General features: G+C 57.8%; 1 protein-coding gene across 4 annotated transcripts; it reads right to left on the bottom strand.

Moving 5' to 3' along the window:
- Positions 1-2,580: 2,580 nt before the first annotated feature.
- Positions 2,581-25,199, bottom strand: SORBS3 (sorbin and SH3 domain containing 3). 4 transcript variants are annotated; one of them, XM_029202762.1, is made up of 21 exons: positions 24,799-25,193; positions 21,651-21,807; positions 21,270-21,387; positions 19,611-19,804; positions 18,636-18,699; positions 16,391-16,429; positions 15,846-15,939; positions 14,050-14,140; positions 13,688-13,774; positions 13,543-13,596; positions 12,625-12,711; positions 12,038-12,084; positions 11,460-11,593; positions 11,188-11,240; positions 11,015-11,061; positions 10,729-10,843; positions 8,450-8,575; positions 7,102-7,410; positions 6,192-6,295; positions 5,491-5,597; positions 2,581-3,413 (listed from the first exon to the last, which is right to left on the bottom strand). In XM_029202762.1, the coding sequence occupies exons 2-21, from the start codon at positions 21,750-21,752 to the stop codon at positions 3,352-3,354; spliced, it is 2,034 nt and encodes a 677-aa protein (XP_029058595.1). In that variant the 5' UTR covers positions 21,753-21,807; positions 24,799-25,193; the 3' UTR covers positions 2,581-3,351. The 4 variants fall into 4 exon arrangements, 1 of the variants encoding a protein (XP_029058595.1); XR_003790788.1 differs by lacking the exon at positions 2,581-3,413 and having other exon boundaries at positions 6,881-7,410; positions 24,799-25,199; XR_003790789.1 differs by lacking the exon at positions 2,581-3,413 and having other exon boundaries at positions 5,493-5,597; positions 8,398-8,575; positions 24,799-25,198.
- Between the last annotated feature and the right edge of the window lie 1,235 nt (positions 25,200-26,434).

The following is a 26,434-nucleotide window of genomic DNA, read 5'->3' on the forward strand; positions in this document are numbered from 1 at the left end:
GATCCCCCTTGCCCCCAGCCCTCTGCCAACCACCTGGATCCCCGGCTCTAGGGATCAGGAGAGGACAGCCAAGGAGAGGCCCCAGGTGTCAACTCAGAACCATCTGGCAAATGGTTCCCCCAGAGCCAAACCTGGCAACCCTCACCCTGGGGACCTCAGGGCCCACCAGAGCCGGCTTCTCCCATCTCCCTCTGGTTTCCACTTCACTCTCTGTCAGGCTGGCCTGTTTCCAGGGGAGGCCACCTGGAGGCACAGCTGTACCTTGCCTGCCTCAGGTGTGAATCATTCCCTCTGAGTTCTGTCTGCAAGGTGTGCCCTCACCATCCCTCTCGCCTACCTATGCCCTGGACCAGCCTGCCTCCAATGCAGCTACGTCCCCTGTCCTCGGTGTGTGTAAGCCACACCCTCTGTCCTCGGTGTGTGTAAGCCACTCTCCCACTAAGAAGTTCCAGAGGCCTCCTGGTGTGGCCTCTTCGCCTGATGCACCTGTTCTGCCTCCCCAGCTAGACTGGAAGTCCCTGAGGGAACAGGAAGCTGCAGGTAGGGCAGGCACCACTGCCCGGCGGGGGGGGGGGGGGGCTGCCTCTAATGCCAGGTCTGCCTCTTCCCAGCTGTGTGACCTCGGACAGCTTCCTCAGCCCCTCTGGGTCTCAGTTTCCCCTGTGTAAACTGGGGATGATGCACAGCTTACCCTCCCGTTGTCCACACTGCCCTCCTTTTAAAGCTGCCCGTTCCTCAGAGGGCAGGGTGGGTTTTGTTTGGTGTGTTGCTCCATTCCTGGAGTGTTCCATAATATTTTGTTGAAGGGATATTGTTTGAATGATCAAATGGATTAATTTCCCTTTCCTCGCCGCCCATCCCCATCCTGCCAGTTTGTAACAGCGACTCAGTTTTGCACCCCTTTCTGCTCAGACTTCGCCTTGGAGAGTCTCTGGAAAGATCTGCAGGCTCAACAGCAGGATTTCTGCTCTGTGGGTTGTGCAGTCACAAAACTCACAGCAAAGACAAAGTCAGCCGACCCCAGGGCATGTCCCTGTGGGACAGAAGGGCATACGGTTCTGCCCTTAGCAACTCTGTGGCCAAGTGACTCACCTCACTGGGATGAGCATCCCCGGCGACCTAAGGTCCCTTCTGGCTCTGATCCCCCCCTCCGCCCCTCCCACCTCATGCCAAGTCAAAGCAGAGAAGGGGTCATGTACAGGCAGGGCATAGGGTTGATTTGCTGCAGAGGCCCCAGGGCCCCGCCAAAGAGAGGGTGTGGAATTGGTTTCTGCCCTAAGGAAAGGAAGTCTCAACCCTGAGGTCCTTTTTGAGGGCATCAGGCAACTTGAAGAAGCTGAGATGGGGGATCAGGGACAGGCTAGCATGTTCATGAGGAATGGTCACTTCCATGGCATGGGCTGGGCCTGCCAACCTAGCAACAGACCATGGTGGGGACTGGGGTGGATGGAGAAGTGAAAGCAGGTCTTGTTCTTCAACCTGCTGTTTAACCAGCAGTGGAGCCTGGGCCGCACCCAGGCACGAGGAGCCTGCCAGGGACCGGCCACAGCCCTGTCATTCACAGGCCTCTCCCACCTGTCCTGATAGAATTAGCCACCACCGCCTCTTTCCACCCACCTGGGGTGCGGGTGCCCTAGGTGACAGGCCTAGATGACAGGATTGCCAGGAAGAATGTAAGAGAGGCCCAGCCCGGGGCCGCCCCAGGGACCTCACGCGTGACCTTTCTTCTCCAGGGTCTCTGGACAAGGACTGCGCGGGCATTTGGTAGACTGTGCAGAGAGGCAGCAATAGTCATCAGATCTGACTTCAGGTCTATAATGATGTGACCCAGAAAATTTCTCTGCCTCAGTCTCTCCTCCTGTAAAATGGACTCATAACCTGCCTGTTGGGATGCTTACATCAGATAACATGTGGGTAACACCGTATGCCCCGCTCATCTCCCAGCAGTGGCCAAGAAATGGAGCTTTTCTTCCCGATTAGAGCAGCCAGGCCCAGACTATGCCCCTACAGGAACCACCAAGCCCCAGAAGAGTCGCCTTGGCTAGCTGTGCCCCACCACTCCCAGCTTCCTGCCATCGATTGCTCAAAAACCCGAGCCCAGAAAAAGAAAGTCAACAAACACACTAGAACTTCGGTGTGGAAATGGAGCACACAGAAGGAAAACATTAGGAGCAGAACAAACAGGAATGTCATTTAGTTCAGCAACCCCATGGCAGCTCCAGAACCAAACAGCCCGCAAACAAGGCCACATTCAGCTCCCATCTCTGGTTTCTCCCCACAGTCAGGCCTTGCCCTCATCCCTGTGACGTTAGTTCTCTCAGCACTGCTTGCCAGACAGCTGCCCAACCCTTGGGGCTGCCCAATCGTGCCGGACACCTGAGATCTTGAGAGATAATAATGGTTCTTTTGCAGCCTCCCGTTAAACACACACACACACACACACACACACACACACTCACTCACTCACTCACTCATTCACATCCCACCTGATTCCCTACATTATAAAGAATTCCCATAACCCTAAGCAGGTGGAGCCCTCTCCCACCACAAAGGAAAAGGACAGGAAGGCAAGGTCCCTGATAGCCAGATTTATTTTACATTCTCTTCCACAGGGGACTTGGGGGTTGGGGGCCGCTGGGCAGGCAGGAGGACAGCACACATCAGTCCCCCTGGAATGCATCTGGGACAGGACAGTCCTCGGAGGCCCCGCCCTTCCTGGGCGCTACAGCAGCAGGAGGATAAGCAGGACCCAGGTCCAGGGCTTGGCAGCCTGTGGGAAGAGGGAGCCTTCGGGCAAGACCTCTTGCCAGGCCTCGAATGCTAAGGAAGTGCTGCGTCCATCCTCTCACTCCCAGGCCCAGCTGGAGGCAGGAAGACAAAGGGGATGGCAGGCAAGCTGGAGTGAAAGGGGAGGAATCCCTTCCAGGCGAAGACGGCCTTTGGTCTCTATTAGGTTAGGAAGCTGGTCCTTGTTAGAGGAACCCCATGGGGGTGAAGCTGGGAGCGGGCCCCCGTTAGAGGAAACGCCATAGCAGGGTGCGGTGGCGGACGCGGGGGTCTGGTCTCAATAAGGCCTGGAAATAGTCTCCACTTCAAAGCAGACCTCTATATTTGGGGAGTGGGGTAGGGGAGGAAATAAAAGGGCTGTTAGAGGAATGCCTGTGAATTGTGGGTGGGAATCAGTCCAGGGGGCTTCGAGGGAGGTTCCGTGGGAAAGGCTTCTGAGGTTGTCTGCAGATGCCAGGGGCTCAGGTCCTGGGGGAGGAGGATGGGGGGCGTCCTCTCTCCCGCCCATAAGTGCTCTGCTCCCCATCCCATCCTGGCTGGGCTCCGAGTTGCCATGGAGACCACTCACACCGGGGCTACATAATTTCCAGGGAATGTCCCAAATTTCTGGGTCCTCCGGGAGACACCTGAAATAGGAAAGACAGAAAGAGCATTCCCCACGTTTTACAAGAGGAATGGGGTTGGGGGAAGTGAGAGCCCTGCCCTCTGCTGGCAGTGCCCAGAACTGCAAGTGGAGTCCCGGTCCCAGGGAGGATTTGTTTTTTCTCGCTCCTGCCCCCTAGAGGCAGAAGCTTAGACGGGACAAGCCACACTTCATGATTTCGATAATGATGGACGAAATCTGAGCACTCAACAACTGTGTACAGCTCTGCACACAGCACTGAATAACCCCACCCGTCCTTGGGAAAACAAGGACACAGGAAGATGAATCACAGAACTTAAGCTGGGAGGAATCTCACTGGTCTAGTATGACACCCTAATTTTAGAGATGGGGCAGGTAAGGCCACATGAATTCCCCCAAAGCATTCAGCTGCTTAGAGGCAAAGGAGGGACTAAAATCCAGGCCTCTGTCTGCTACAACCCCAAAGAAACCTGTGTGCTGGGGTAGAGGAGGGGAAATGCTAGAAGACACAGGAATATAAAATGAAATTAAAGTCCTGGACCTTCCCTTCCCGGCAGGCAACCATTCCATCCTCTCTTCTGAGCAGCCCAGGCCCATCTTGCCCACAGACCTTGCTGATACTCCTCTCCTGCCCGGAGTGCCTCCCCTCTCCCCTCTCCTCCCCAAATCCTTCCCCTGTTCCCCTACTTCCTCCAGAAAGCCTTCCCTGACCTGCACTGTCCAAAATGATACCCACTAGCCACATGTGGCTGCCAAGCACTTGAGATGTGCCAGTGTGACTGAGAAACCAAACATTCTAAACCTTTCCTCTAAAAGCACTTGTGGGGCTTCCCTGGTGGCGCAGTGGTTGAGAGTCCGCCTGCCGATGCAGGGTACGCGGGTTTGTGCCCCAGTCCGGGAAGATCCCACATGCCGCGGAGTGGCTGGGCCCGTGAGCCATGGCCGCTGAGCCTGCGCGTCCGGAGTCTGTGCTCCGCAACGGGAGAGGCCACAGCAGTGAGAGGCCCACGTACCGCAAAAAATTAAAAAATTAAAAAAAAGAAAAAAGAAAAGCACTTGTGGCTTATTCCACGAAAAGTGGTGCTTTTTCCTCTTGTCTTTATTAGGAGTTGTAAAAAAAAAAATGCAAAAGTAGACGTGTACAGAGTAAAATGAGAATGTGCCCCGAAGCCCACCCATCCAAGTAAGGACTGGTAACAAGGTGGTGCTTCATAATCACTGGTGTGTCCGAAGCTTAGTCAGCAGTGAGGTGCTGGGATTCAGATGAGAAAGGGGGCTGCTGCCAGGTCAAGGGGCCACCCCTCCTTAGGCAGCCAGCCCTCCAACCTCTCAGGCCCTGCAGCCTGCTGAGTGGGAGCTTCCCCAGGATGTTCACTGCTCTCTGAGGACAGCCTCATCCTCTGAAGCTGAGGCCTGGACAGGGCCTGCCCACTCTGGGAAAAAGCCTGCTGGGTTGGTCATCTTGAACCAGGCCAAGGCCACCCTGAGGCTTCCTGCTTTAGTCCTTTGCCTGGGCTGCCCCTGGGCCAGCCCCGAGAGCCGGGATCTTTCTCCTCTCTCTCCTCTTGGGGGTGGGAGGAGCTAGCTGCTAGCTGGGGGTGGGGATACACAGGTGTGAGACTTGCTCCTTTCCATCGGGGGCTTAGTGTCTCAGGAGATAGGACCCTTCCCCTGCAAGGACTGCTCCAGAGACAGAGGTGTATGATGGAAGGAACAGGGGCCTGGGGGTTGGGAACCGTGCTGCCCTGAGTCCAGCTGGCTTCGCCAATGATCCTGAGCTGGTCTGCTTTCCTCCCAGGCCTCACCCCTCTTCAGGGAATGAAGGCAGGCAACAGAAGTGCTGGCTTTGGGGAAGCAGCCAGTGCCCGGCCGGAAGGGTGGGGGATGGTCAGTCCGTGAACCTTTGCTGAACCAGCACTGGCCGCCAGTAGCAGCCACCCCAATCCCCCCAGGGACCCTGAGATACCCTTTCTGAACTGCCCTCAGCCCATCCCCCACAGGACCTGGAGATACCCCTTCTGGCCTGTCCCCCAACGCATCCCCCTAGCACCCTGAGATACACCTGGCCCCAGCCCACATACCTACAAACCAGCCGTCGTCACACTGCTGCATGACATCCACCCAATCCCCCTCCCGCAGCTCCAGCTCATCCTCATTCTGGGGCCTGTACTGGTACATCGCCCGGTACCTGCAGGAAACATCGCCATGGCAACCACCAGAGCCCTCACCCCTTCCCCAGACCAGGCCTGGAGTGTCTTAAAACCAAGGTAGCCACATCCTCTGAATTTCCCAGCGTCTCTCCATGCTCCCATTAGCCCCTGGCCCAGTTCCAGGGATGGCGACTGTGTCTGGCTTTAGTGCATTCTTCCCCAGGCCTGCTCCCTGCTCTCCAAGCCCTAATCACCCAAACCCCACCTCCTCTGAGTTCCCAGTGCCTTCAAATCTGTCCTACCACTTCCCACACTTTGCGCACACACGCGCTGACCTCAGGGCTGGAAACGCAGTGAGGAGACGGAGGTCAGGGGACCCAGTGTGGGAGGCTTGCTTTAAGGCCCAGGGCTGGCAGGGACAGGTCAGGAACACCGCAGACAAGCACCTTCCCGCCCCCGCACCCCCGACCCCACCAAAATCACCCGTAAGCACTGTAAGGACAAGCACTTTTTAGTAGGAATTTACCAACTCCATCCTGCGATGGGGGGAAGAGCAGGTTAGGGGGTCCGTGTGCTCAACACTCCCTGCGGGGTAGCCCCCCCCCCGACCAAGCACCCCAGACAGTACTCACAGGGTCCAGTGTATCTGAGTGGTGTTGGGGGATGAGGTCCCCAGCTCCAGCGGGCGGCTGGAGCCTCCAGGATGGGACAGAGCTGACCCAAGGGTGCTGAGACTCTGGGGTCCACAGGAAGGCAGGCAGACACATGCAAGCATGAAGGAGGAGAAGTGAACGGGCCTGCCCACCTCACCAGGAGCAGCTTCCCACGATGCCTCATCTTATCTCGCAATCCCCACAGCACAGGGAGATCTGTCTGACTGTTTCACTTCACAAGTGCTGGGAAGTTGGGCCCAGGTAGGGTAGATGGCTGATTTGAACATGTGCACGGACAAAGCCGGGAGCAGGAGAAGTCCTATGCGCTGGCTCTGTCTGCCCATAACAGTTTGCTGAGTGAGTGGATGAACCCAGGAGCAGATGCACTTGTCTGTGAGCTATGTCAGCACGAGGACCAATGGCTATCATTTACCCATCAGCTACTACCTACCAACTACCCTCTGCACCTCTGCAGTGGGGATTACTATCCCCATTCTACAGGCGAGGAAACCCAGAACCAGAGAGGGCAAGCCATCTGCCCAAGGTCACACAGCAGGTGAATGGCAGACCCCCAACTCATGGCACACCCTGTCCCAGAGGCTGATATAGGGAAATCCCAAGAGTGGATTCTGGAAGGTCAGGAGGTTGGTGCTGCCTTTGGGTCCTACCTAGAAACTCCTGCCTCCCTGGGCTGCAGCTCAAGGACAGAACCAAGGGTCTGAGGTCCTCAAGGCCAGGATGGGGCTGCAACACAAGGTTCTGCCCAGTCACCCCACTAGTCTGTCCTGAGCAGTCTGGGAGGGATTCCGAAGCACAGACCATCACAGGAATGGGAGATACAGCGCGCGGAGCAGGGCTCAGCTCTCCGGTCTAAGGCAGGTCACCTTACCTGGGTCTGGGGTCTGGGCTCCTGGGTGGGGAAGGAGAAGCCAGTGCGGCGGGGGGAGGTCCGGCCCCCCCAGTCGGTGGGGTCAAATGGGCTGCGCGGCATTAATGGGGAGCTGGGGTGATGGGCCAGGCGGGCAGTGGTCAGGCGGGGAGATGCAGGGAGCTGGGGGCTGTCGTCGCAGACCCGAAGCCGGGGCTCCCGGGTCACTTGCACGTAGCTGGCAGGGAAGATGCCCTGGCGCCCGGTGCCTGAGATGCGGCCCTCGTACCAGTGCTCGTTCACCTTGCGGATCAGGCAGATGCGCTCCCCCTGGTCGCAGAGAGGGAGTTAGTACCTGCAGGGCCCTCCCGGGTGCCACGTACCAGAGGTAGCCTACGTGGAACAGTGTTATTTAAACCTAACACCTTGCACGAAGGGATCAGATTCAGAGTGTGTCAGCAGGTTATACAGAGGTCACACAGCTCAATGCCAGGCTGGTAAGAAGCACTGGGCAGGCATTAGCCACCCCTGCCATGACTGGGTCCTTCCCTGCCTCCGCCCTGGATTATCCGGTCACCACTGCATAAAGAAACAAACTCTCTGAGGGCAGCTGCTGCGTCCTCAAGCCCCCATGCTGACTAGTGTTAGTGGGGCTGCCCTGGGAAGGATGGTCTCTGGCCTCCACCTGCCCCCACCTCTCTCCATCCAGCCACCTCCTTCCCCCTCTCCCCCGGGCCAGCTCTTCTGGGGAAACATTCGCTAGTGGCAGTCATGGCCTCTGCCCCCAAAATCAGCCAAGGGAGACCAGTTCCCTGCTTTCCAGGACATTTTTCAAGCTTTCTGAACCATGATCTATAGTAAAAAATATGTCGTAACAACAATCTAGTACACACACAAACATATATACATAACTGTCTAAAAGTTTGTAAAACATCTTTCTACATGCAAGGCATTCTAAGATTTCCATTCTATTAAATATGCTGAGGTAATTCCCTGGCAGTCCAATGGTTAGAACTCGATGCTCTCACTGCCATGGGCCCAGGTTCGATCCCTGGTTGGGGAACTATGAGGATCCCGCAAGCTATGAGGATCCCGCCACCAGAGAAAAAAAAAAAAAAAAAAAAGCTGACTGTGATCCTCACAGCCTATCAAACTGCAATTTGAACAAAGCACAACTACTCTAGAAGTTTTGAACGTTTAAAAAATGGGCAAAATTAAGTGAAATATATCCAAAGAGACTGAGGAAAAAAATCTGAAATACTACTGAAGATGGGCACACCCGATTTTTTTTAAAATGTTTTTACTGCACATACTTACCTGTGTCTTCACCTGCCCCTGCCCTGCACCCACACTCCCTGCCTGGCCGCACCTTTCGGAAGGAAAGCTCCACCTCCAGATCCCCCTTGAAGTTGTACTGGGCCACGGCTTCTCCATACTCCAGCACCTGGTAGGTCGGAGGCTTGATGGGCTTGGGGATCTCATCTGCAGGCAGCACCTGTGGGAAGACAGGGCATGAGAAAGAGTCACCTTGGGCATCAACTGGGCACAGACCTGGGGCTCCTGGGAGGGTGAGGCAATATGGGCAAGATCTGTCCCCAGCCCAGAGAGGAGACAGACACCAGACACAAGACTGAGAGTGGCCAGGGGTGAGCACAGGAAAGGGGGTGGTCGGTCCCAGAATGCTCCTGGAGGAAGAATTTCCATCAGAGGTATGTGGAGTGGGCATTATTAGAGTGGACAACAGCAGTGCAAATAGGAGACAGTTTAAATTGGAGCACAGAAGGACATGAGGAGTTCCAAGGAGCAGGGAACTCCTGGTTACCTAAAAGTGAGGATCTACCATTTCACTGCTGCTGAGAACCAAGTGTCCCTCCTCCTCCTCCTCCTCCCCTTCTACCCCACCAGGTGCCCTGAGTCCCCACACTCTCTCTGCTTCACCCTACCCAGGAAACCAAGACACTAATAAACTAGTTCCTACTAAGATGTAAATGATTGATGACATAGAATACTATATATACTTTGTGGAACTTCAGGATCAGGGACATCGTTCTGAGGATACGGGAGGTCTATTGATGCCTATGAGATGAAGAGCCTGAATTAGATGACCCAATCCATGAGTCAAAAAGGAAGCCACAGGGCTTCCCTGGTGGCGCAGTGGTTGAGAGTCCGCCTGCCGATGCAGGGGACACGGGTTCGTGCCCTGGTCCGGGAAGATCCCACATGCCGCAGAGTGGCTGGGCCTGTGAGCCATGGCCGCTGAGCCTGTGTGTCCGGAGCCTGTGCTCCGCAATGGGAGAGGCCACAGCAGTAAGGGGCCTGTGTACCATGGGGAAAAAAAAAAAAAAAAAAAGAAGCCACAAAGGAAATGAGAATAGTTTGAGTTGAGTGAAAATATCAAAATCTGTGGGATGTAGTTAAAGCAGTGCTTACAGGAAAATTTATAGCATTAAATGTTTACATTAGGGGAAAAAGGTTTCAAATCAATAATCTGAACTACCACCCTAAAAAACTAGAAAAAGAACCTAATGCAAGCTGAAGGAAGGAAATAACGAAGTGGCAGAAATCAATGAAACTGAAAACAAAAATAGAGAAAAATCAGTGAAATCAAAAGTTGGTTCTTTGAAAAGTCAATAAAATTAACGAATCTCTAGCCAGAATAAGAAAAGATACAGATTACCAATATCATGAATGAAAGAAAGGACATCACTCTGCATCTTACTGACATTAAAAGGATAATTAGGGGACTTCCCTGGTGGAACAGCGGTTAAGAATCCGCCTGCCAATGCAGGGGACACAGGTTCGATCCCTGGTCCAGGAAGATCCCACATGCCGCGGAACAACTAAGCCAGTGTGCCACAACTACAGAGCCTGTGCTTTAGGGCCCATGTGCCACAACTACTGGAGCCCGTGCTCTGCAACAAGAGAAGCCACTGCAATGAAGACGGAATGCAGCCAAAAATAAATAAATTTTTTTAAAAAAAGGATAATCAGAAAACATTATGAACAACTTTTTGCCAATAAATTAGATAATTTAAAATTCCTTAAAAGATGCAAATACCCGAGATAACCTGTAGCCCTATATTTATCAAATCCAGAACCTGTCTCTGGATTCAGATTCTAGATCTTCTACTTAACGACTTGTCTCTGAACCTTAGCAAGTGCATCTGCAAAATGGGGATGATTTATCACTTTCCCACGTTAATGAGGGGAACAAGGGAAGTAATAACACGTAAAGAAGGTGATGCAAGTATATGTGATTTGTGAACTGTCACACGATTCGTACTCTTGCCAGTTGCAATTAGAATTCTTCCCAAAGATAGCTTGAGAGAGGTGGATTCTGAGTGGTGAAAGTGGGGGAGGCCGACAGGGCTGGTGGCCTCTGGTACAGGAACTGAGTTGTTTGGTTCTTCCCCCCTGGGCTGGGCTCCACCTTTAGCCCTCATTTAACAAACATTTCCTGAGAGCATGAATGAGGCTGAGACTTGGCCCCTGCCCGGAGCTCACAGTTTTACGTCTTAGGAAACTTGCCATTTGTGAGGGAGCAGCCAGCTCCAGAGAGAGGGGCCCTGGATGGTTAAAAGGGTCTCCACTCTCTGCAAACCCATCCGCCCGCCCAACCAGGCCCCTGCTTGTTGTTGCCCTGCTCACCTCCACGTAATTAGCAGGGAAGATGCCCAGCCGGCCGTGGTGCTCCCCCTCCAGCCAGTTCTTGTCCACCTCCTTGTGGATGTAGACAATGTCACCCTTCTTTAGAGTCAGCTCCCTGAAGGCCAGAGCAAGGACATCTAGCAACCTGAGGTCCTCCAGGTCCTCCTTCCCTTCGGACCCTGCGCAGCGCACCCAGAGTCCTCTCCACCCTCTGGGGGGCCCACTGCAGCTCTGTCCTCCCAGAGACTGCCCCAGAGGGAAGGGGAGGGAAGAGAAGGGCACTTACTTAGGGGACTGTGCCTGGAAGTCAAACTTGAGCCGGGCGGCCTTCCTCTGGGCAGGGGGAGAGGACAGAGGGACTGACCTCAGTCAAGCAGCTGGCAGGTCGGGAAGAGCAGCCACCGGGACCCACCCCAGGCCCTCCTTGCACCCTGACCCTAACGCTCCCACCCCCCTTACCTTCTTCTCTTCCTTCCTGGCTGGGCTGCCCCCTGGTTCAGAGGCACTAGGGTCTGTGTGGAGAAGCACTACCTCAGCTTGGGAAGGCCATGTCTGGGGGGCAGGGTTGGGATGGGGTTCTGCTCCCCCTCCCCGCCCAGGACAGGAACCAGTGGAAGCAGGGGGCTCCATGACCTTCCTGCCACCTCCCCCGGGGCCCCAGCACATCTGGTGCCTGGTGGTGGTGGTGGGCGTCTGCCTGGGTGACAACAAGAGCAAGATCTGGTTCTTACCTCGGGTTGAGGAAGGGTAGTCGAAGTCCCTCCGACCTAGGAACGGGCTTCCTCCGTCCGCCATCCTGTGGGCGCTCAGGGAGGAACCCTGGTAAAGTGCATTCGGGGAACTGGAGGTCCAGGCGGAGGCCGGGCTGCGCGGGGGCACACGAGTGAGCCACCTGTCTGGAGCTTCACAGCCTACTCGGCTCACCCCTGACCACCCAGATGTCCCACCCACCCCCTTCTCCCATCACCCGCCGCCTCCTCCCAAGGCGTCTCCCAGGTCCCGAGCTCTCAGCAGGATGTCCTACTTCCCGAGCGGTAAAGGCCTGGAAAGGGTGCGGCCCGGGGTGGGGAGGCGGGAGTGCGCGGCAGGATCCCCTCGCCGCCACTACCCGAGTCCCGAGCTGGGGGTAGGCTTCCCTCTGCGGGCCAGGGACGGCCCCCCTGGCGGCGAGCGGTGGATCGGGCCCCCGCCGGCCACTTTCCGCGCTCCGGGCCCCTCCTCCCGCCGTCAGTGTCCCGGGCTCGCCCCCTCCCCGCGCCACGTCCCCGCCGGCGGCCCTCCCGCCCCGCCCTGCTCCGCCGCCACTCACCGCGCGGGGGGCCGCGGCTCCCGGGACCGTCGGGGCGCCTGCGAGCTCTGTGCGGGAGACGGGCGCGGTCAGGGCCCGGGACGCCGGTGCCCGACACAGCCGAGGCCGCCGCCTCCGGAAAAGTTTGCGGCTCGTAGGAGAGCGGGAGGGGGAGGAGAGGGGCGGGAGGGGGAGGGGTCCTAGAGTCGCCTGCGCGGGCGGCGGGCTGGGAACTGGAGGAGCGAGGAGCCGGGGGAGGAACCGCGGGTGCGGAAGGGGGAGGGGAGGCCGGGAAATCGGGGCCCGGTTGGGGTTGGGGTCCCAGCGGGCTGAGGTCTAGGGGGCGGGTCGAGGCGGGGAACCCCTCCGGGTCCCGTACGGCAGGCTGCCGTGGAGTCGGCCTGGGAGGGTTCTTAGGGGTCACTAGGAACAGTGAACGCCCTGCATTTTAGGAAGGAGAGAGCAAACAGGGATGAAGTCTCCCAAGGTCGCGAGTGCAGCTGGAGGCGACGCCTCTCGTCGGCCTGCGCCTCCCACCCAAGCCCGGCAGCCGCGGCTCCGGGTTTCTGCGTGCCCCCCCCCCCGGGAGGGGGCTGGGAGGCCGCTACCTTGGGGGATGGCTGCCCGGTCTCAATGGCACGCAGGTCCTTGTCCAGCTCGGCGCTCAGCTTGGCCAGCTCTCTCTCCAGCAGGACCTGGCGGCGGGTTATGGGGGGAGACTTGGACAGCGGGGAGGGGCGGGGGGCAGTGCACCGTTGGGGGGCACTGGTCAAAGGTCAGATGTGCGAAGCCCAGTGGGCAGCGGGACAAAGCACACGGTGCTTGGGTAAAGGGCAGGCTCAGGGCACAGGGCCAGGCCAGGCTGCCTACCTTTGGGCCTGCCAGGAGGTGCGTCTCAGGGTGTCAGGGGGGCCCTGCCCGCTGACCAATCTCACCCATCCCCTACTCCCATAGTAATACTTTAGTACTTCCTGATGTGCCTCAGTACCATTTTCTGTTGTATTACTTCTCTGTTCAAGAGCCTACAGGACTCCCTACTTCCTCGCCCATCAAGTCTTCTACGGCCTTCCACAGCCTGGCTTCACTCTACGCAACCTGCTTTCCCTCCCACTGCCCGTCCAGCCGGCTGAGTGTTCACACGCACACACACACACACACACACACACACGTCCCTCCAGCCTTTGCCTGTGTCTCCCCCATCCTGAGCCCCTCTCTCTGCCTGTCCTCCAAGCTCCACCTCCAAGAACATTTCCTGACAATTCCAGTCCACGCTAATCACTCCCTTCTCAGCTCCTGCTTTGATCAACACACAGTTTTCAACACACATTTACTGAGCACCTACTGTATGCCAGGCACTGTCCTGGGTGCTGGGGGTATAGAGGTAAACCATATGGGACTGGAGAGGGTCAGAGCTTTGGGTCCGTGGCCTTTGCCCATGGTCACTGGGACCAACACCACCCATAATCTCCCTCGTTGTTCCCCCAACATGCGGTCTCCCCTCCTGCCCACCTGCCCGCAACACTCACCTCGATGGGCTGGGGAGGCTTCTCAACAGGGTCATCTACCAGTGGTTTCTTGGGCTAAGAGTGGGACGAGTGAGTCAGAGGGGGTGAACTCACTCCCCAAACGCACTAGGTGCATCCTATTCTAGAGAACCAGGCCTACACTCACCTTCTTCCCAGTCTCTAGTTCTTGCAGAAACTGGTTCCAAGATTCTTCCGTCCAGACATTGTCTGCTTTCTCTCGGTGTCTGGACACCTGCATAGGGGTGGGTAGGCATCAGCTTGAGTAGAGAGGTACTGGGACACTGGCCAGGCTCAAAAAGCAGGCTTTCAGGCCACTGTCCCACCCCATCAGTGCCCTCCTAAGAATTCTGGGCTCTTCTGGCTGCACAGGCCCCAAGCTATTATCTGTGCTGTTGCAGCCGAGGGCCTGGCCAAAGAGTGTGGTGGTGGGAGAAGTGGGGAGGCGGGGGACGGGGGTGGGGGATGGAGGGGACGGGGAGGGCGGTGGGGGGATGCTGGGCGAGCTACCTGATTTGGGGTCTGGTGCAGGGAGGAGGATGCTCCAGCATTGCAATTGAAGGTGTTTCTAAGAAACTCTTCGGAGATATCCCAGCTTCTTCTAAAAAGAGGGAAGGACATCTCTTCAGTTTCCTTTTAGGGAAACTGAGGCATGCGTGAGCACACAATCCTGGGGAGGGAGCTGCACCCCCTCCCCACCTGCCTCAGGGCTGTGGAAGCAGTATTAAATAGTAAAACGTTATAAGCTCTGAGTTCGAATCCCAGCTGGCCCCACCACTTAGCTGTGTCATCTTTTGGCAAGTTAATGAATTCTCAGAGTCTCTGATCCAACACCTATAATATGAGAATGATTCCCACCTTCATAAGGGTGTGGTAAAGCTTAGGTGGGGGAACATAATGTGAGACACCCAGGAGAAGGGCTGACACACACATCTGCTCCAGGAGTGGCCAGTCCCTTTCCTGCTGGCCTTGGAATACCCCGCATTTGTGTTCCGTCTGGCCCTGTGACTGTGGGTATGTATGTTTGGGCAGCTTCGATGAAGCTAATCGCCATGACTAAGTGCCTTGCACCAATGCCCAACGGTGTGGGACTATGTCTTAGCCCCAGGAAAACCCAGGACGGGGCAAAGAGCCTGCAGGCCTGACCCTGGAGCTCTGGGCAAGTTACTTCTGATCCGTGGGCCTCAGTTCCCTGAGGTGCTGGATCAGTGATGTCATCTGTCACATTTGCCTTAGTTCCCCTCCAGGGCTTCCTTCTTGGCTGGCTGAAATGTTCCAGCCTCTGCTGCGTTTGAATGTTTCCACCAAGTAGAACCATTATACCAAGCTTATCAAATGATGGAATGTCTGACGGGAGGGTCAGTATTTGTTGGCTGTAACTATGACTCCATTCTCTATTTTAGAAAGAACATCAGTCATAACACTGATAATGAGAATGGAATACATTGTTCCTAATTTAAGGAAGCTCTAGTCATAACTAAGCCTGTATAATAATAATGTTTGTGGAGACTTGCAATGTACCTTGATCTTCACGACCACCCTCTGATGCCCACTTAACAGATGGGGCTAGTGGGGCGTAGACTGGTTACCTCGGTCAAGGTCACATGGCTAGTGGCCGCACACCGCCTTTAATCCGGAACTCTGGGTCCAAATCTTGAGCAAATCCTAGTCTCTACCTTATCGATGATGCCAAGAGCCACAGCCCAGTTAAGACCATGCTGATGCGGTCACCCCCTCCCCATAAAGGAATCAGAAACTCATTGATTACACTGTGACAGACAAGCTCCTGATTCTTAAGCTTGGGCTGAGCTCCTCCAGGGCCCTGCAGCCCGGGCTGGGCTCAGGTGGTTTGCACAGAGAAAAGGAACTCCGTCCTTGACCTATCTGGAGGGTTCCTCTCTGCGGCATCTGGGAGAAAGCTTGGGATCCTCTGTGCCCCTTGTTTTCTTCCAGGCTTCAGAGTGGATGGCCACAGGTCCCAGGTCCACGCCTAGTCATGGGCTGCCCCGCTCTCCACCCCATATGATGAGTGGATCTTTGGGGTGATGAGTTCCTGCTGCCAACCACAAAGGCATCACAGGCGGTCCTGACCGGGAATGGCGCAAAGTCCATCCCTGCCCGCCATTCCCCTTTGGCTCTGGCGGGGAGGGGAGCATCTGGAGCCGTGGGGACCCTAAGAAGGGGCAGAGCCATGGAGGGGAGCCAGCCGCCCTGCTCCAAGACTGTGCCAGCTGTGGCCACCAGGGGGCGCCAATCCCCACAAGGAAGCCAGCGCCCCTCTGCAGCTCCTCCCCACGTTGGCTCACCCGCTCAGAGACGACTTCTGGCCTGGCCTGGCAGCAGGTCTTTGCTGGGGCCCTGGATGCCTTGAGTCTGCTGAGGTGGCACAGGAAGAAGCCACTGAAAGTGGGAGAAAACAAGCAGGGGTGGTGGGAGGTGAGAGCTGGGGTTATGGGCGCCTGGGTGACCCCTTGAAGGTTCTGGCCCACACCCACCCGTGCTCCTGGATGGCTGGCGGGAATGGGAGTGATAGTCTGGACGACGAAATATGGGTTTGGGGCCAAGAGCTTTACATTCTTTACTGAACCTTCCAAACATCTCTGGGGTGTTCCCGTTTTACACGTGAGGAAAGACAGGCCCAGAGAAATCACGGCCAGGGCTAGGCATCCGCTGGACAGTGAAGCGGAGGCTCTTAATTACCATCTACCAGGGCATTTGGAACTCGTGGAAATGGGCTATACAAACTTCTCAAGCTGAGCTCAGCCAACTGGGGAGCCCCAAAGCCAGGTGTGGCTGCAGGGAGGGGCAGATGCAGGCGCCGGGCTGGGGTGGGACACCCGCACCCCCTCACCTTTGGGTGCTTCCTTGAAGGTCCGGTCCAGCTGCAGGTCTGTGGGAGCAGAAAGGACCAGGTCAGGGCTGGGGCAACAAGCGAGGATGCGGAGCCCCATGAGGCTGCCCCAGAGGCTCCCAGCACCCCTCCTGCCTAGAGCAGGGGCCAAGGGGCTGAGTCAGAGCCTGAAGAATGTCCCGAGGGAGGGAAGGAATTAGGTTTCTGGGAGGGCTTGAAATGCCTCTGGCCGACTTAGGGCCTGAGCGAGCCAACAGGGGCAGTGGCCTCGCCCAAACCCTCCTGCCCCTCCCTCCCGGCGTTCCCACACACACCCTCTCCCTGATCTTTGCAGACCTGCCCTCACCAGGTCAGTTTGGGGAATCCCACTTCCCCTTCGCCCTCTTTCCCTTTCTGCACCCTCTTCTAAACACCTGTCCTTCCCCCTTTGCCCAGACCCACTCCTCAAGGTGCTCAGGACTTTCTGGGGCCTCCTAGGAAGAGCTACTGACCAGGCAACCCACTTGATCCCCTTGGCACGCAGACACACGACCACAGTTCTGACCTTAAACGCAAACCAAAATGCCCCTCTCCGGATCCCACACCTTCCTCCAGCTCCCAGAGTTTTCTGCTTTCCTTTGCAGCAAACTGCTGGCCGTAGGGAACTCAGTGTCTCCAGTTCCCCTTCCCGATAAGCAGGCTTTCAGCCTGAGCCACCCTCATCAAGTACCCCAGTGACCTCCGCCTTACCAGATCAAAGGGCAGTCCCGCTTGACCATCAACAGCATCTGTCACAGTGGATCACTTCCTCCTTTTGAAATTCCTTTTCACTTGGCTTCAGGGAGACCACTCTGGTTTTCCTCCTGCCTCCCCCCGGGCTGCCCCTTCCCAGGCTGCATAGCTGATGCCTGCCCATCTCTCAAACCAAGTGCTTCAGGGCTCAGTTCCTGGGCCTCTGTCTCTCTGTCTCCCTGGGTGATCTGGTCTAGTCTTCTACCTTAAAGATCACTGTCTATTCCAGGGACTCATAACCTTAGCTGCACATCGGAGTTACTTGGGGGAACCTTTAAATCAAAATCTCTTTGAGTGGGTCCCGGGTATTAACACCTGCAGCTTAAGCCTCGCCTCTGAACTGCAGACTTGTATATCAGTTGCCACTTTGGGTGAACCTTATCGAAAACTGAACGCCCCTTAGGCCTGCACCTCTCGCAGCCTCCCCTGTGTGTACATGCATTTACAAAGGGCAACTCCATCGACTCACTCAGGTTTAAAGTCATCCCTGACTCACCTCTTTCAATCCATCAGCAAATTCCCATGACTCTGTCTCCGGAATCCCACCAGGCCCGCTGCTACTGCCCTGGTCCGAGACTCTTTAGCCTGGATTCAAGCCAGGCCTCCTGACTGGTCCCCCACCTCCGCCCAGCCCCACCTCTTCCCCGCCTGGCAGCCAGAGGGAGCCTCTTCAGCCATCACTTGTCAGAGCCTGTCACTCACTCTTCTGCTCAGAGCCTCTGGGTGGCTCCTCAGTTCTCACAGAGTAAAAGCCAAAGGCTCTGGGCGACCAGATCCCAGCACCTCTGTGATCCATCTCCTGACACGTGCCCCTCTCACTGTGGTCCAGCCCCTCCCTGCAGCTCCAGAACATGCCCGGCCTGCTCTGCCTCTGGGTGCCTGGTGCTCCCCAAGCGGCAACGCTCCTCCCCCAGCCCTGCAGGGCAACTCCTTCACACCCTTAGCTCTCCGCTCAGATGCCACTTCTCAGGGGCCTTTCCCGACTAGCCTGCGTGAGGTGGCAGCCTCCCTGCGCTGGGCACTCCCCCGGCTTTTTTTCCCTAGCCCTTCCCACCACCTGCCATGTTAAATACTTATCTGTTTATTCTGTGACCCCCGCCCCCCGCCTTAAGCTTCGCTGGGCAGAGACATTCTCTTTTGCTCCCTGTTTTGTCCTCAGCACCTAGAACAGTGCTCAGCACACAGCAAGTGCTCAACAGTTGGTTAAGGGACTGACTGAACAAATGTGTGACCTCATGGCTTCCCAGGTCCTCAGAGGACACCGGGAACAGTGTCTGGTCATTGTACCCCGAGTACAGAGAGGAGATTGGCGGCTCCTTCCTTTGGCCTGTTTTAGCAACCACTCAACACAGAGCCTGGGGTGGGTGGAGAGACTTCCCTGGGCAGGTAAGTTCCCTTTTCTACCCCTTACTCCCCAAGCCCCAGGGGTCCGAGCCCACGTAGGCAGAGAGAGGGCTCTGGAAGGGTGTCTCACCCGGCATTTTCCGGTGAATCTGCTGGAACATTCTCCGGTACCAGTCCCTGGGGCTGTCAACACTCTGGGATGAGAGAAGGCGAAGTCAGGCTACCCTCCCAATATCAAACCACAGAAGTTTTCTCCTCCCTGAGTCCTTTCTCTGGCCACCCTTGAAGCCCCAGCGGGTGGGCTGTGGTGACATCTTTAACAACCATAACTTCGTGTAGCGTGTTACGTTTGAACAAGATATATGGAAGGATCTCCACCAGTGATGGTCCCTAAGCTGTGAGATTTGGGGTAGTTTACATTTTTTTCCTCTTAGCTTTTCTGTATTCCTGATGATTCCACACAGAACATGTGTTTCTATGTAATGAAAAATAAATGCAACAGTATCGGTGGGGGGATGGGGTGGGAAAGGTATTTCACATCCTCTGCCTTACCTGTGACGCTAAAGAACCCTGGGAGGCAGAAGGTCATGTTACCTACTTGAGTTTCACTTGAGGGTGAGGAGGTGGAGAACTAGAGGAGGCGACTGGCTCAGGACAGGCCTGGGGGTGGAGGAAGGGCAGGTCCCCCGCGCCTGGACCCCACCCCCGGATCCTCCCACGCCTGCCACCCCTTGAGGCCTTCTCAATCAGGACTCTCCCGTTCATCCCTTCAGCCGGTAACTTACTCAGCACCCGTTTCACGAGTGCCGTGCCAGGTCCTGGGGCCGTGAAAATGGGGGTCCCTGCCAGGGTCAACCCTTACACTAGTGGCGCTCTACCACTGAGAACCTGGTGGGCAGTCTAGAACCCCCCCCAAAAAAACCACTGTGCAACTCAGACATGCAAGAGTGCCTGTAATTTTATGGGGCTCATGATCCCCCAAACCCATCATGGTTGAACACCTGCTTTAGTCTGGCACGGCTTGGGTACAGCCTTTGTTGTCAGAGGTGGAGCTCAACGTGGGTCCCTGGGCCCCATCGATCAGTGGCCCCAACCCTGGACTCACAGATCGGGGTGCAATAGGCATGCCGCTCTCATCCACAGGCCCGATTCCCTCATACTTGACCCAGCGCTTGTTCAGACGTTTGCTATCCTTGGTCCACGTGGCTGACCAGTTCTGGGGATGCTGGGAGGCAGGGGTCTTCTGGTTCCCAGAAGGCCGGCTCCCAGGACCTGGCCAGGTCTGATACCAGGCAGGGTCTGTGGGGCATGTACAGGGGGAGCTTTAGCAAAGGGCAGGGGTCCCACCTGGGCTTGTTTGTCCCTTAGCTCCTCAGAACGCTGATCCCTGTGGGTTCAAAAGTTTCAACATCTCCTTGTCTGTCTGAGTTGACGACACAGATTGTCCAAATGTCCCCATCCCCAGCAGGACCACAGGCCTCTGTTTATTTTTTAGTAGTTAAAGTGAATGAAAATGGATTTTATCTTGAGAAATCTGTGCCCGTCCCCACTCCACCCTGCTTTGCTGGGGATGTCCTAAAAGTTTTCAGAATGAGAGCCAGGATCGTCACTTGCAGAGGATGCTGGGGGGAGACAATCCAGGTGAGGAGGCAGCGGGGTATGGCAGAAAAGGCCCTGGGGCTGGGGGCAAAGACTGAAACCAGACCTGGGCTCTGCCGCCTACCGGCTGTGTGACCATGGGCACAGCAATCAACCTCTCAGTGCCTGTTTCCACTTCTGTAAAATGAGGGTAGCCATGGCAGAGATGCAGGGAGGGCTAGTGTGTGTGACTGTATTCAGGACAGTGCCTGACACACAGTCAACGGGCAAGGGACAGAAACTCATTCACCAGAACTTTCAGCCCCCAGGTGTGAAAACGTAAGGGCTTCAGGGCAGGATGGACGAGGGTTTGAATCTCAGTTCAGCCTCTGTGACTGAACATCCCTGAGACTCAGGTTCTTCAACGGGGAAGATGTTGATAATCACACCTTACCTTGTCAGGATATCAAGGGATGACGTGAGATAAGGCCTGTAAAGTGCCTTTACAGTGTCACAGAATTCTCTACGTGCTTAACAGCTATTTGTTAAATGAACGAACTACTTGACACAGGGCCTGCCTCAAGGGAATGCTCAGTAAAGGTTGCCACCCTCCTCAGGAGAGGGGCCCTTGGGGTGGGCCTGCACCCAGGAGGCCCCAGGATCTCCCAGACCCCGTGGCCCAGGCGGGGCTGACTCACAGGATCCCAGGAGCTGGCAGGCTCCCAGAGCTGCTTCTCCGGCCTTCTGCTGGGCCAACGAGTACAGACCGGAGCAGACCTTAGGGGGCCTGTCTTGAGTTCAGCCCCCTCCCCTTCTATAGGCAACACACGCTCGCATTCCTTCACCCTCCATCCCCAGTCCAAGCTATCTCCTGGCCATCTGGAGGTCCGCCGGGCCCCTAAGGCTATGTCCCCTGCACAGGGCCTTCCCCTGGCACTGGGTGGGGCAGGCAGGGGAAGGGATGTGTCAGCCGGGTCTCTCCCACAGCAGTTTCCCTATCACAGGCCAGCAGGCTCACACGGGAGGGGCAGTTAGCTGAGCTAACTGGCCCCAGGCCCTCGAGAGGCCTCCATCCACCTCCTGCCCCTCCAGCCTGACCCAGGGTAGAGCCATAAGGCAGGGCCCAGGAAGCTCTGACCCCCACCTCCACGGCGCTCCTGGAGCACGTTTTCCTGAGCAGACCCACCTGGGTGCCTGGAAGCATCTCTCCTTGGTGGGAAGTACCCATTGCACACGGTCCTGGGCGCAGGGTCATGGAACTGGAAATTAAGGGTGTTGGAGCCACCATTCCGGATCACGGGCACCTGTGGGGAGGGGCCGGGAGCAGCAGGCAGCTCAGGCCCAGAGGGCTCTGCAGAGGGGTGGGAGGGATGGCTACTAGGGCACAGCCATACCCCATGGGGACGGCTTGACCCTCTCCAGGAAACCAGCGAGGCTCTCTAGAGCGATCACCCACCTCCTTCCCTCCCTCCATCCCTTTAATCCTCCCTCTGCTCCCCAACCTGTCCTGAGAGCCCCCCACCAACTACAGGCCCCCAGTAACCCTCTCCCTCGCTGTTTCACTCACCCGTGTCCCCCGGGGGGATGACCCTACATGGGCCCGGAGGTGGCTGGGGATGAAGTCATCCAGGCTGAGCGCAGCTGGGAGGCTGCGGGCTGAGGCCTGCATGCTTGGGTCAAGGCGGGGGGACCCTGGGGGTACCAGCTGCTCCTCTGCGTGTCCTCTGTGGGGAAGGGAGGGGGAAGGGAGAGCCCTGCTGGATCCAGGCTGCCCGTGCCCTCTGGGCCCGACCTCGGGGTCGGGCCAGCTGGGTGGGAGCTCACGGACCCGGGAGAAAGGCCAGTGCGGGCACCCGCCTGCAGGCTGCCCGGGCCGGCTCCCAGAGGCACAATGGACCGCTTGTTAGGCCGCGGGCAGGAGCTTCGGGTGGGAGTGGGGGAGGGGAGGCCGGGCCGGGAGGAGGGGAGGCTGGCCGGGAGCGCGCCTGCTGGCCAGCCTCTCTGGGGCTCTCAGTGCACAGCGGGGCCCTCTCCCCCGGAGCGAAGGCAGAGGGAACTGGGGCAGCTGGCAGGGAAGGGCCTGGGCACTGGGACTTTGTTTCAGCTCCCTCTGCCACCCCCAGGCCCTGTGTGGACATCTGCTTGTCAGCGGGCACAAGGGGCTACTCAGGCGGGGGGGTGGGGGGCGCGGAGAGGCCCCGGGCCACGGTGAGGCCATCCGCGCACTGCCCAACAGGGCCAAGGTTCCGGGGAGGCGGGGCGCGCCGAGCATTTCCAGGCCGCGGGAGCCATTCCTTCTGAGCTCAGTGGAGTATCAGCTCTCTTCTTTGGCCTCTTTGCTCGGGCTGAAGCCTCAGAGGGCTCAGGGTGCCCGTGAGGGGTGGGGCGGGAGCAGAGCAGCGGGGGAGCAGGAAGGTGGACCTGCTCACGCGCAGGCGGTGCTGAGTGTCACGCACATGCACGCATACACACACGCACAGATGTGCGCACACGACCTTCTTTCTCCTACACCTCCAGGCTGTTTTTTGAACAGAGGGTCTTCCTGGGAGTACCATGCCTGACTGGTCAGCTGGGTTCTTCTGCCCCGGGCAAAGGTTAGGTCAGGCGAGAGGGCTCCCAGCAGCCGGGAGAGGAGCCGGTGGGGCTTTTCCACCAGAGAGCTCAGCTGTCCCGCCTCACCTGTCCTATTGGACATGGCCAGAGGCTGAGCCAACCTCTGCCACCTTCCGGCGCTGGACCAATTCTGGCACTTTTGTTCAGAGTTAAGGCTTGCGCGTGCCTGTGTGGTCTGGGGACTCACAGGAGGGCGGCGAGGGCCTTGTGAGGTGCTGTGTGTGCAGGGTGGAGTGTAAGCACAGTGCTCCGAATGTGACTTGCGCAGGGGGTACCATGGGGGGGTGATGTGAGCAGCATGGGCGTTGTGGGTACAGAGGGGGGTCAGCTGAATAGTAGGCGGGGGGTGTGCAGTGGAGGTGTGTTTGTGCAGTGGAGGTGTGTGTGTGCAGTGAAGGTGTGTGTGTGTAGTGGGGGGTGTGTGTGCAGTGGGTGTGTGTGTGCAGTGCAGGGGTGTGTGTGCCGTGGAGGTGTGTGTGTGTGTAGTGGGGGGTGTGTGTGCAGTGGATGTGTGTGCAGTGCAAGGGTGTGTGTGCTGTGGAGGTGTGTGTGTGCAATGGGGGTGTGTGCAGTGGAGGTGTGTGTGCAGTGGAGATGTGTGTGCAGTGCAGGTGTGTGTGCAGTGGGGGTGCAGTGGAGATGTGTGTGTGCAGTGCGGGTGTGTGTGCAGTGCGGGTGTGTGTGCAGTGGGGGTACGTGTGTGTAGTGGGTGTATGTGTGTGCAGTGCAGGTGTGTGTGCAGCGTGTGTGTGCAGTGTGGGTGTGGGTGTGCAGTGGGTGTATGTGTGTGCAGTGCAGGTGTGTGTGCAGTGGGGGTGTATGTGTGCAGTGCAGGTGCATGTGCAGTGTGGGTGTGTGTGTGCAGTGGAGATGTGTGTGTGCAGTGCAGGTGTGTGTGTGCAGTGGGGGGCTCATATGAGCAGCACAAGTGTTGTGGAGGCCAGAGGGGATGAAGGTGCAATGGGGGCTGTGATTACCGCTGTACGCAGTTCCTGCTCAGCCATGGTGGGGGCGCGGTGCTGCAGGGTACACACTAGGCTGGGGGCAGCTCCCTGACTCTAGTCTGAGTGGGGATTCCCTCTGACATTCGAAAAGACCTGCTGGGACCCAGCTTTTCCGGGCCCACCTCTGGCTGTGAGGGGAGTAGAGGGCTGAGGCTGGAGGAGGGGCCTCTCACCAGCTGGATCCAATTAGGACTCCTACCAAAACCGAAACAGGCAGACACACCCCTGTTCCTGCTGCTCTCCCTCCCTTTGCGGGGGAAATTGAGGCGGGGGAGAGCGGGAGATCCGAGGGCTGGGGCAGGCTGGTTCCTAGCCGCAACCCCTCCCCCGCCAGCTGACCACCGGAGGCCAAGTTGCGAGGTCAGCACTGGCAGTGCTTCCCATCAGCTGACCCAGCCTGCTTTCCTCTCCCTGCGGCCCACCCTGCCGTGTTCACTGAGAAGGGCCCTCCAGTAAGGAAGGGGCGGGCAGGAGCTCTGCCCACACCACCTGATTTTCCAGGGTCTGCTGATCCTTGGTGGCCCAGCCTGACCCTCCCCAACACAGCTCCCGGGGGCGCACGTCTCAGGATATGCAGGGGTGGGTGGGGAAGGGTGGGCTGAGTTTTCCTCCTGGCGGCTGCACCAGGAGACGATAAGGAGGACTTCTCGCAGGGAAGATGGAGGCACGGGGGTCAATGGGTCCAGCATCTGGCAGAGGACAGGGGTGCCAGGAAATTCCTGGGGTCCTCCCAGGATTCAGGCAGCCTTTCACCCTGGCAGCCAGCTCCAAAGGGCTAGAAGAGGTGAAGTAGCCCTGCTGTAGCTGGCAGACGCCTTCCTCCCTCTAAGTACTGCCCTGACCTTGGGGGCCTGGCCCTAGGCGCATTCTGGGGTATTTTCCAGCTACAAGTCCACGTGGACAAGGACAGGTTTTCTCGAATTTCACCTTATCTGGATTGAGGGGGGGACTTCTCACCTCTCTCCTCCCCGGAGTTTGGGACCAGGACCCCGGGGGGAGGGGCTCCTTGCCTTCCTCTCGTGTTGGATGCGGGTCCCTCCTCGACTGCGCCCCCCCCGCCGCGTCTCCTCTCCACTGCCTCTCCTTCCCGGCACCTACCTTCCCAGGCGAGCAGGTGGCGGGGACTGAGGACGCCCGAGAAGACAGGAGCATCTCTGCGCGGCTCCTGCCTGGCGCAGCCGCGACGGGCCCTCGGGGAGGGAGGGCGGGCAGGGAGTCCGGGCTGTGCCGTCCGCCCTCGTGACCGGGTCAGGACAGGCTCCGCTAGGCCGGCCCCAGAGGAGGAAGAGGGGAATCGACGGAGCCGGAGTTGGGGGAGGGGGGCGAGGGCCCGCGCTGGGAGGAAGGACCGTGAGAGGCGCGCGCGCGGCGTAATGTGTCTCCCGGCGATCTGGTCCGCGGGCCGGACTGGAGTGGAGGGCGGGGGCTCGGGCCGGCCGGCCCGGGGCGGGCGAGTGCTCCCCGTCGGGGCGCGGACGGGCGGGCAGCGAGGACGGCGTGGGCCCTGCCGGGGGCCGGGCCGGCCGCGAGGCGGCGCCGGGAGGAACCGCCCAGGGTCCCCGGGGAGCTCGCTCCGGTTTCCCAGCTGCTTCCCCGGCCCCCACCGCAGGGCGGGGGCCAGCGAGCGCCACTCAGAGTTTCCAGCGACATTTCCAGCGGGTGGGAAGGGAGCCGCTGCACGGCGGAGCCAGGACAGAGGGCAGGAATGATTAAAGAACCCGGGTGAGCCAGCAACTGATACGGAGCCGGCGGCCTCGGAAACGGGACCGGGATGCAGACAGGCTGGGGCCGAGATAAAGGCGCCGCACAGGCAGAGTGGCCTAGGGGGCCGAGTTTAGGCCCTGCCGCCTCTCTGCCCACTTGTGGAGAGAGTTTGTGATTGCGTGAGCGCGCGTCCGGGCGAGTGCAAACACACACACATGCGCGCATGCACTGGCAAACGGGCGGATGCTCACACACGTGCAAGGCCCGCGGAGGACAGCGCGGGAGGAAATCGGCCTAAAACGGCGACTCGCTGGGCGTGCCGCGCCCCTGAAGAGGACGAGGGCGGGGTCCATTTGGCGGGGATGGGGTTACCAGGGTCTTGGTGTTCCCATACACCGTCCTTGTTTTGATCTTGCTGCTTTTCCGCTGTTCCTGCTGCTCTGACAACGGGTCCCAAGAGCCCGCGCGCGCCAGTTGGCTCCCAACCCCTCTGGCCATCCCATCTTCCCCTTCTCCCCCAAGCCTCTGTGCCGGCATAGGGCCTGTTACAGCAAGGGTACTTAATGAATGCTTAACTGCTAGTGGACAGACTCTGGGGTACCACTTCTTAGCCCCTGGCTTGGCTCTGGGACCCCAAGCCCACCAGATAGCAAATACCTGCTGGACAATCTCAGATCTATTTTGGGAGTGATCAATTATAGATTATGAAAATATGAAAATGTTTATCGCAGACCTACTGGGAGTTAGATTGGTGCCCTAAGGTCACCATGCACTTCAGAGTGTTTCCCAAGCAAGCACATCATTCAACTCAAAAGTTGAGAAGAAAGGGAGTGGAGAAAGATGAAACCGTATTTTTAAATCCCTACCATCACTGATGCTATCAGCTATATCTTTTCCCAGTTCAGGTAAAAGAGCTATCCGGGTTGTGGGGAACCAGCTTGAAACAGTCTCACATGTGAAAAGCGGAAGGAGAGGCTTAGGTTGAGAAGAGGCTTGAGAGAGAGAGGCATGCCACCTAGCTTCCAGCGTC

Source organism: Monodon monoceros, unplaced genomic scaffold (genome assembly GCF_005190385.1).
Source record: "Monodon monoceros isolate NGI ecotype Baffin Bay Population unplaced genomic scaffold, NGI_Narwhal_1 Super_Scaffold_5, whole genome shotgun sequence".
NCBI classification, from domain to species: domain Eukaryota; kingdom Metazoa; phylum Chordata; class Mammalia; order Artiodactyla; family Monodontidae; genus Monodon; species Monodon monoceros.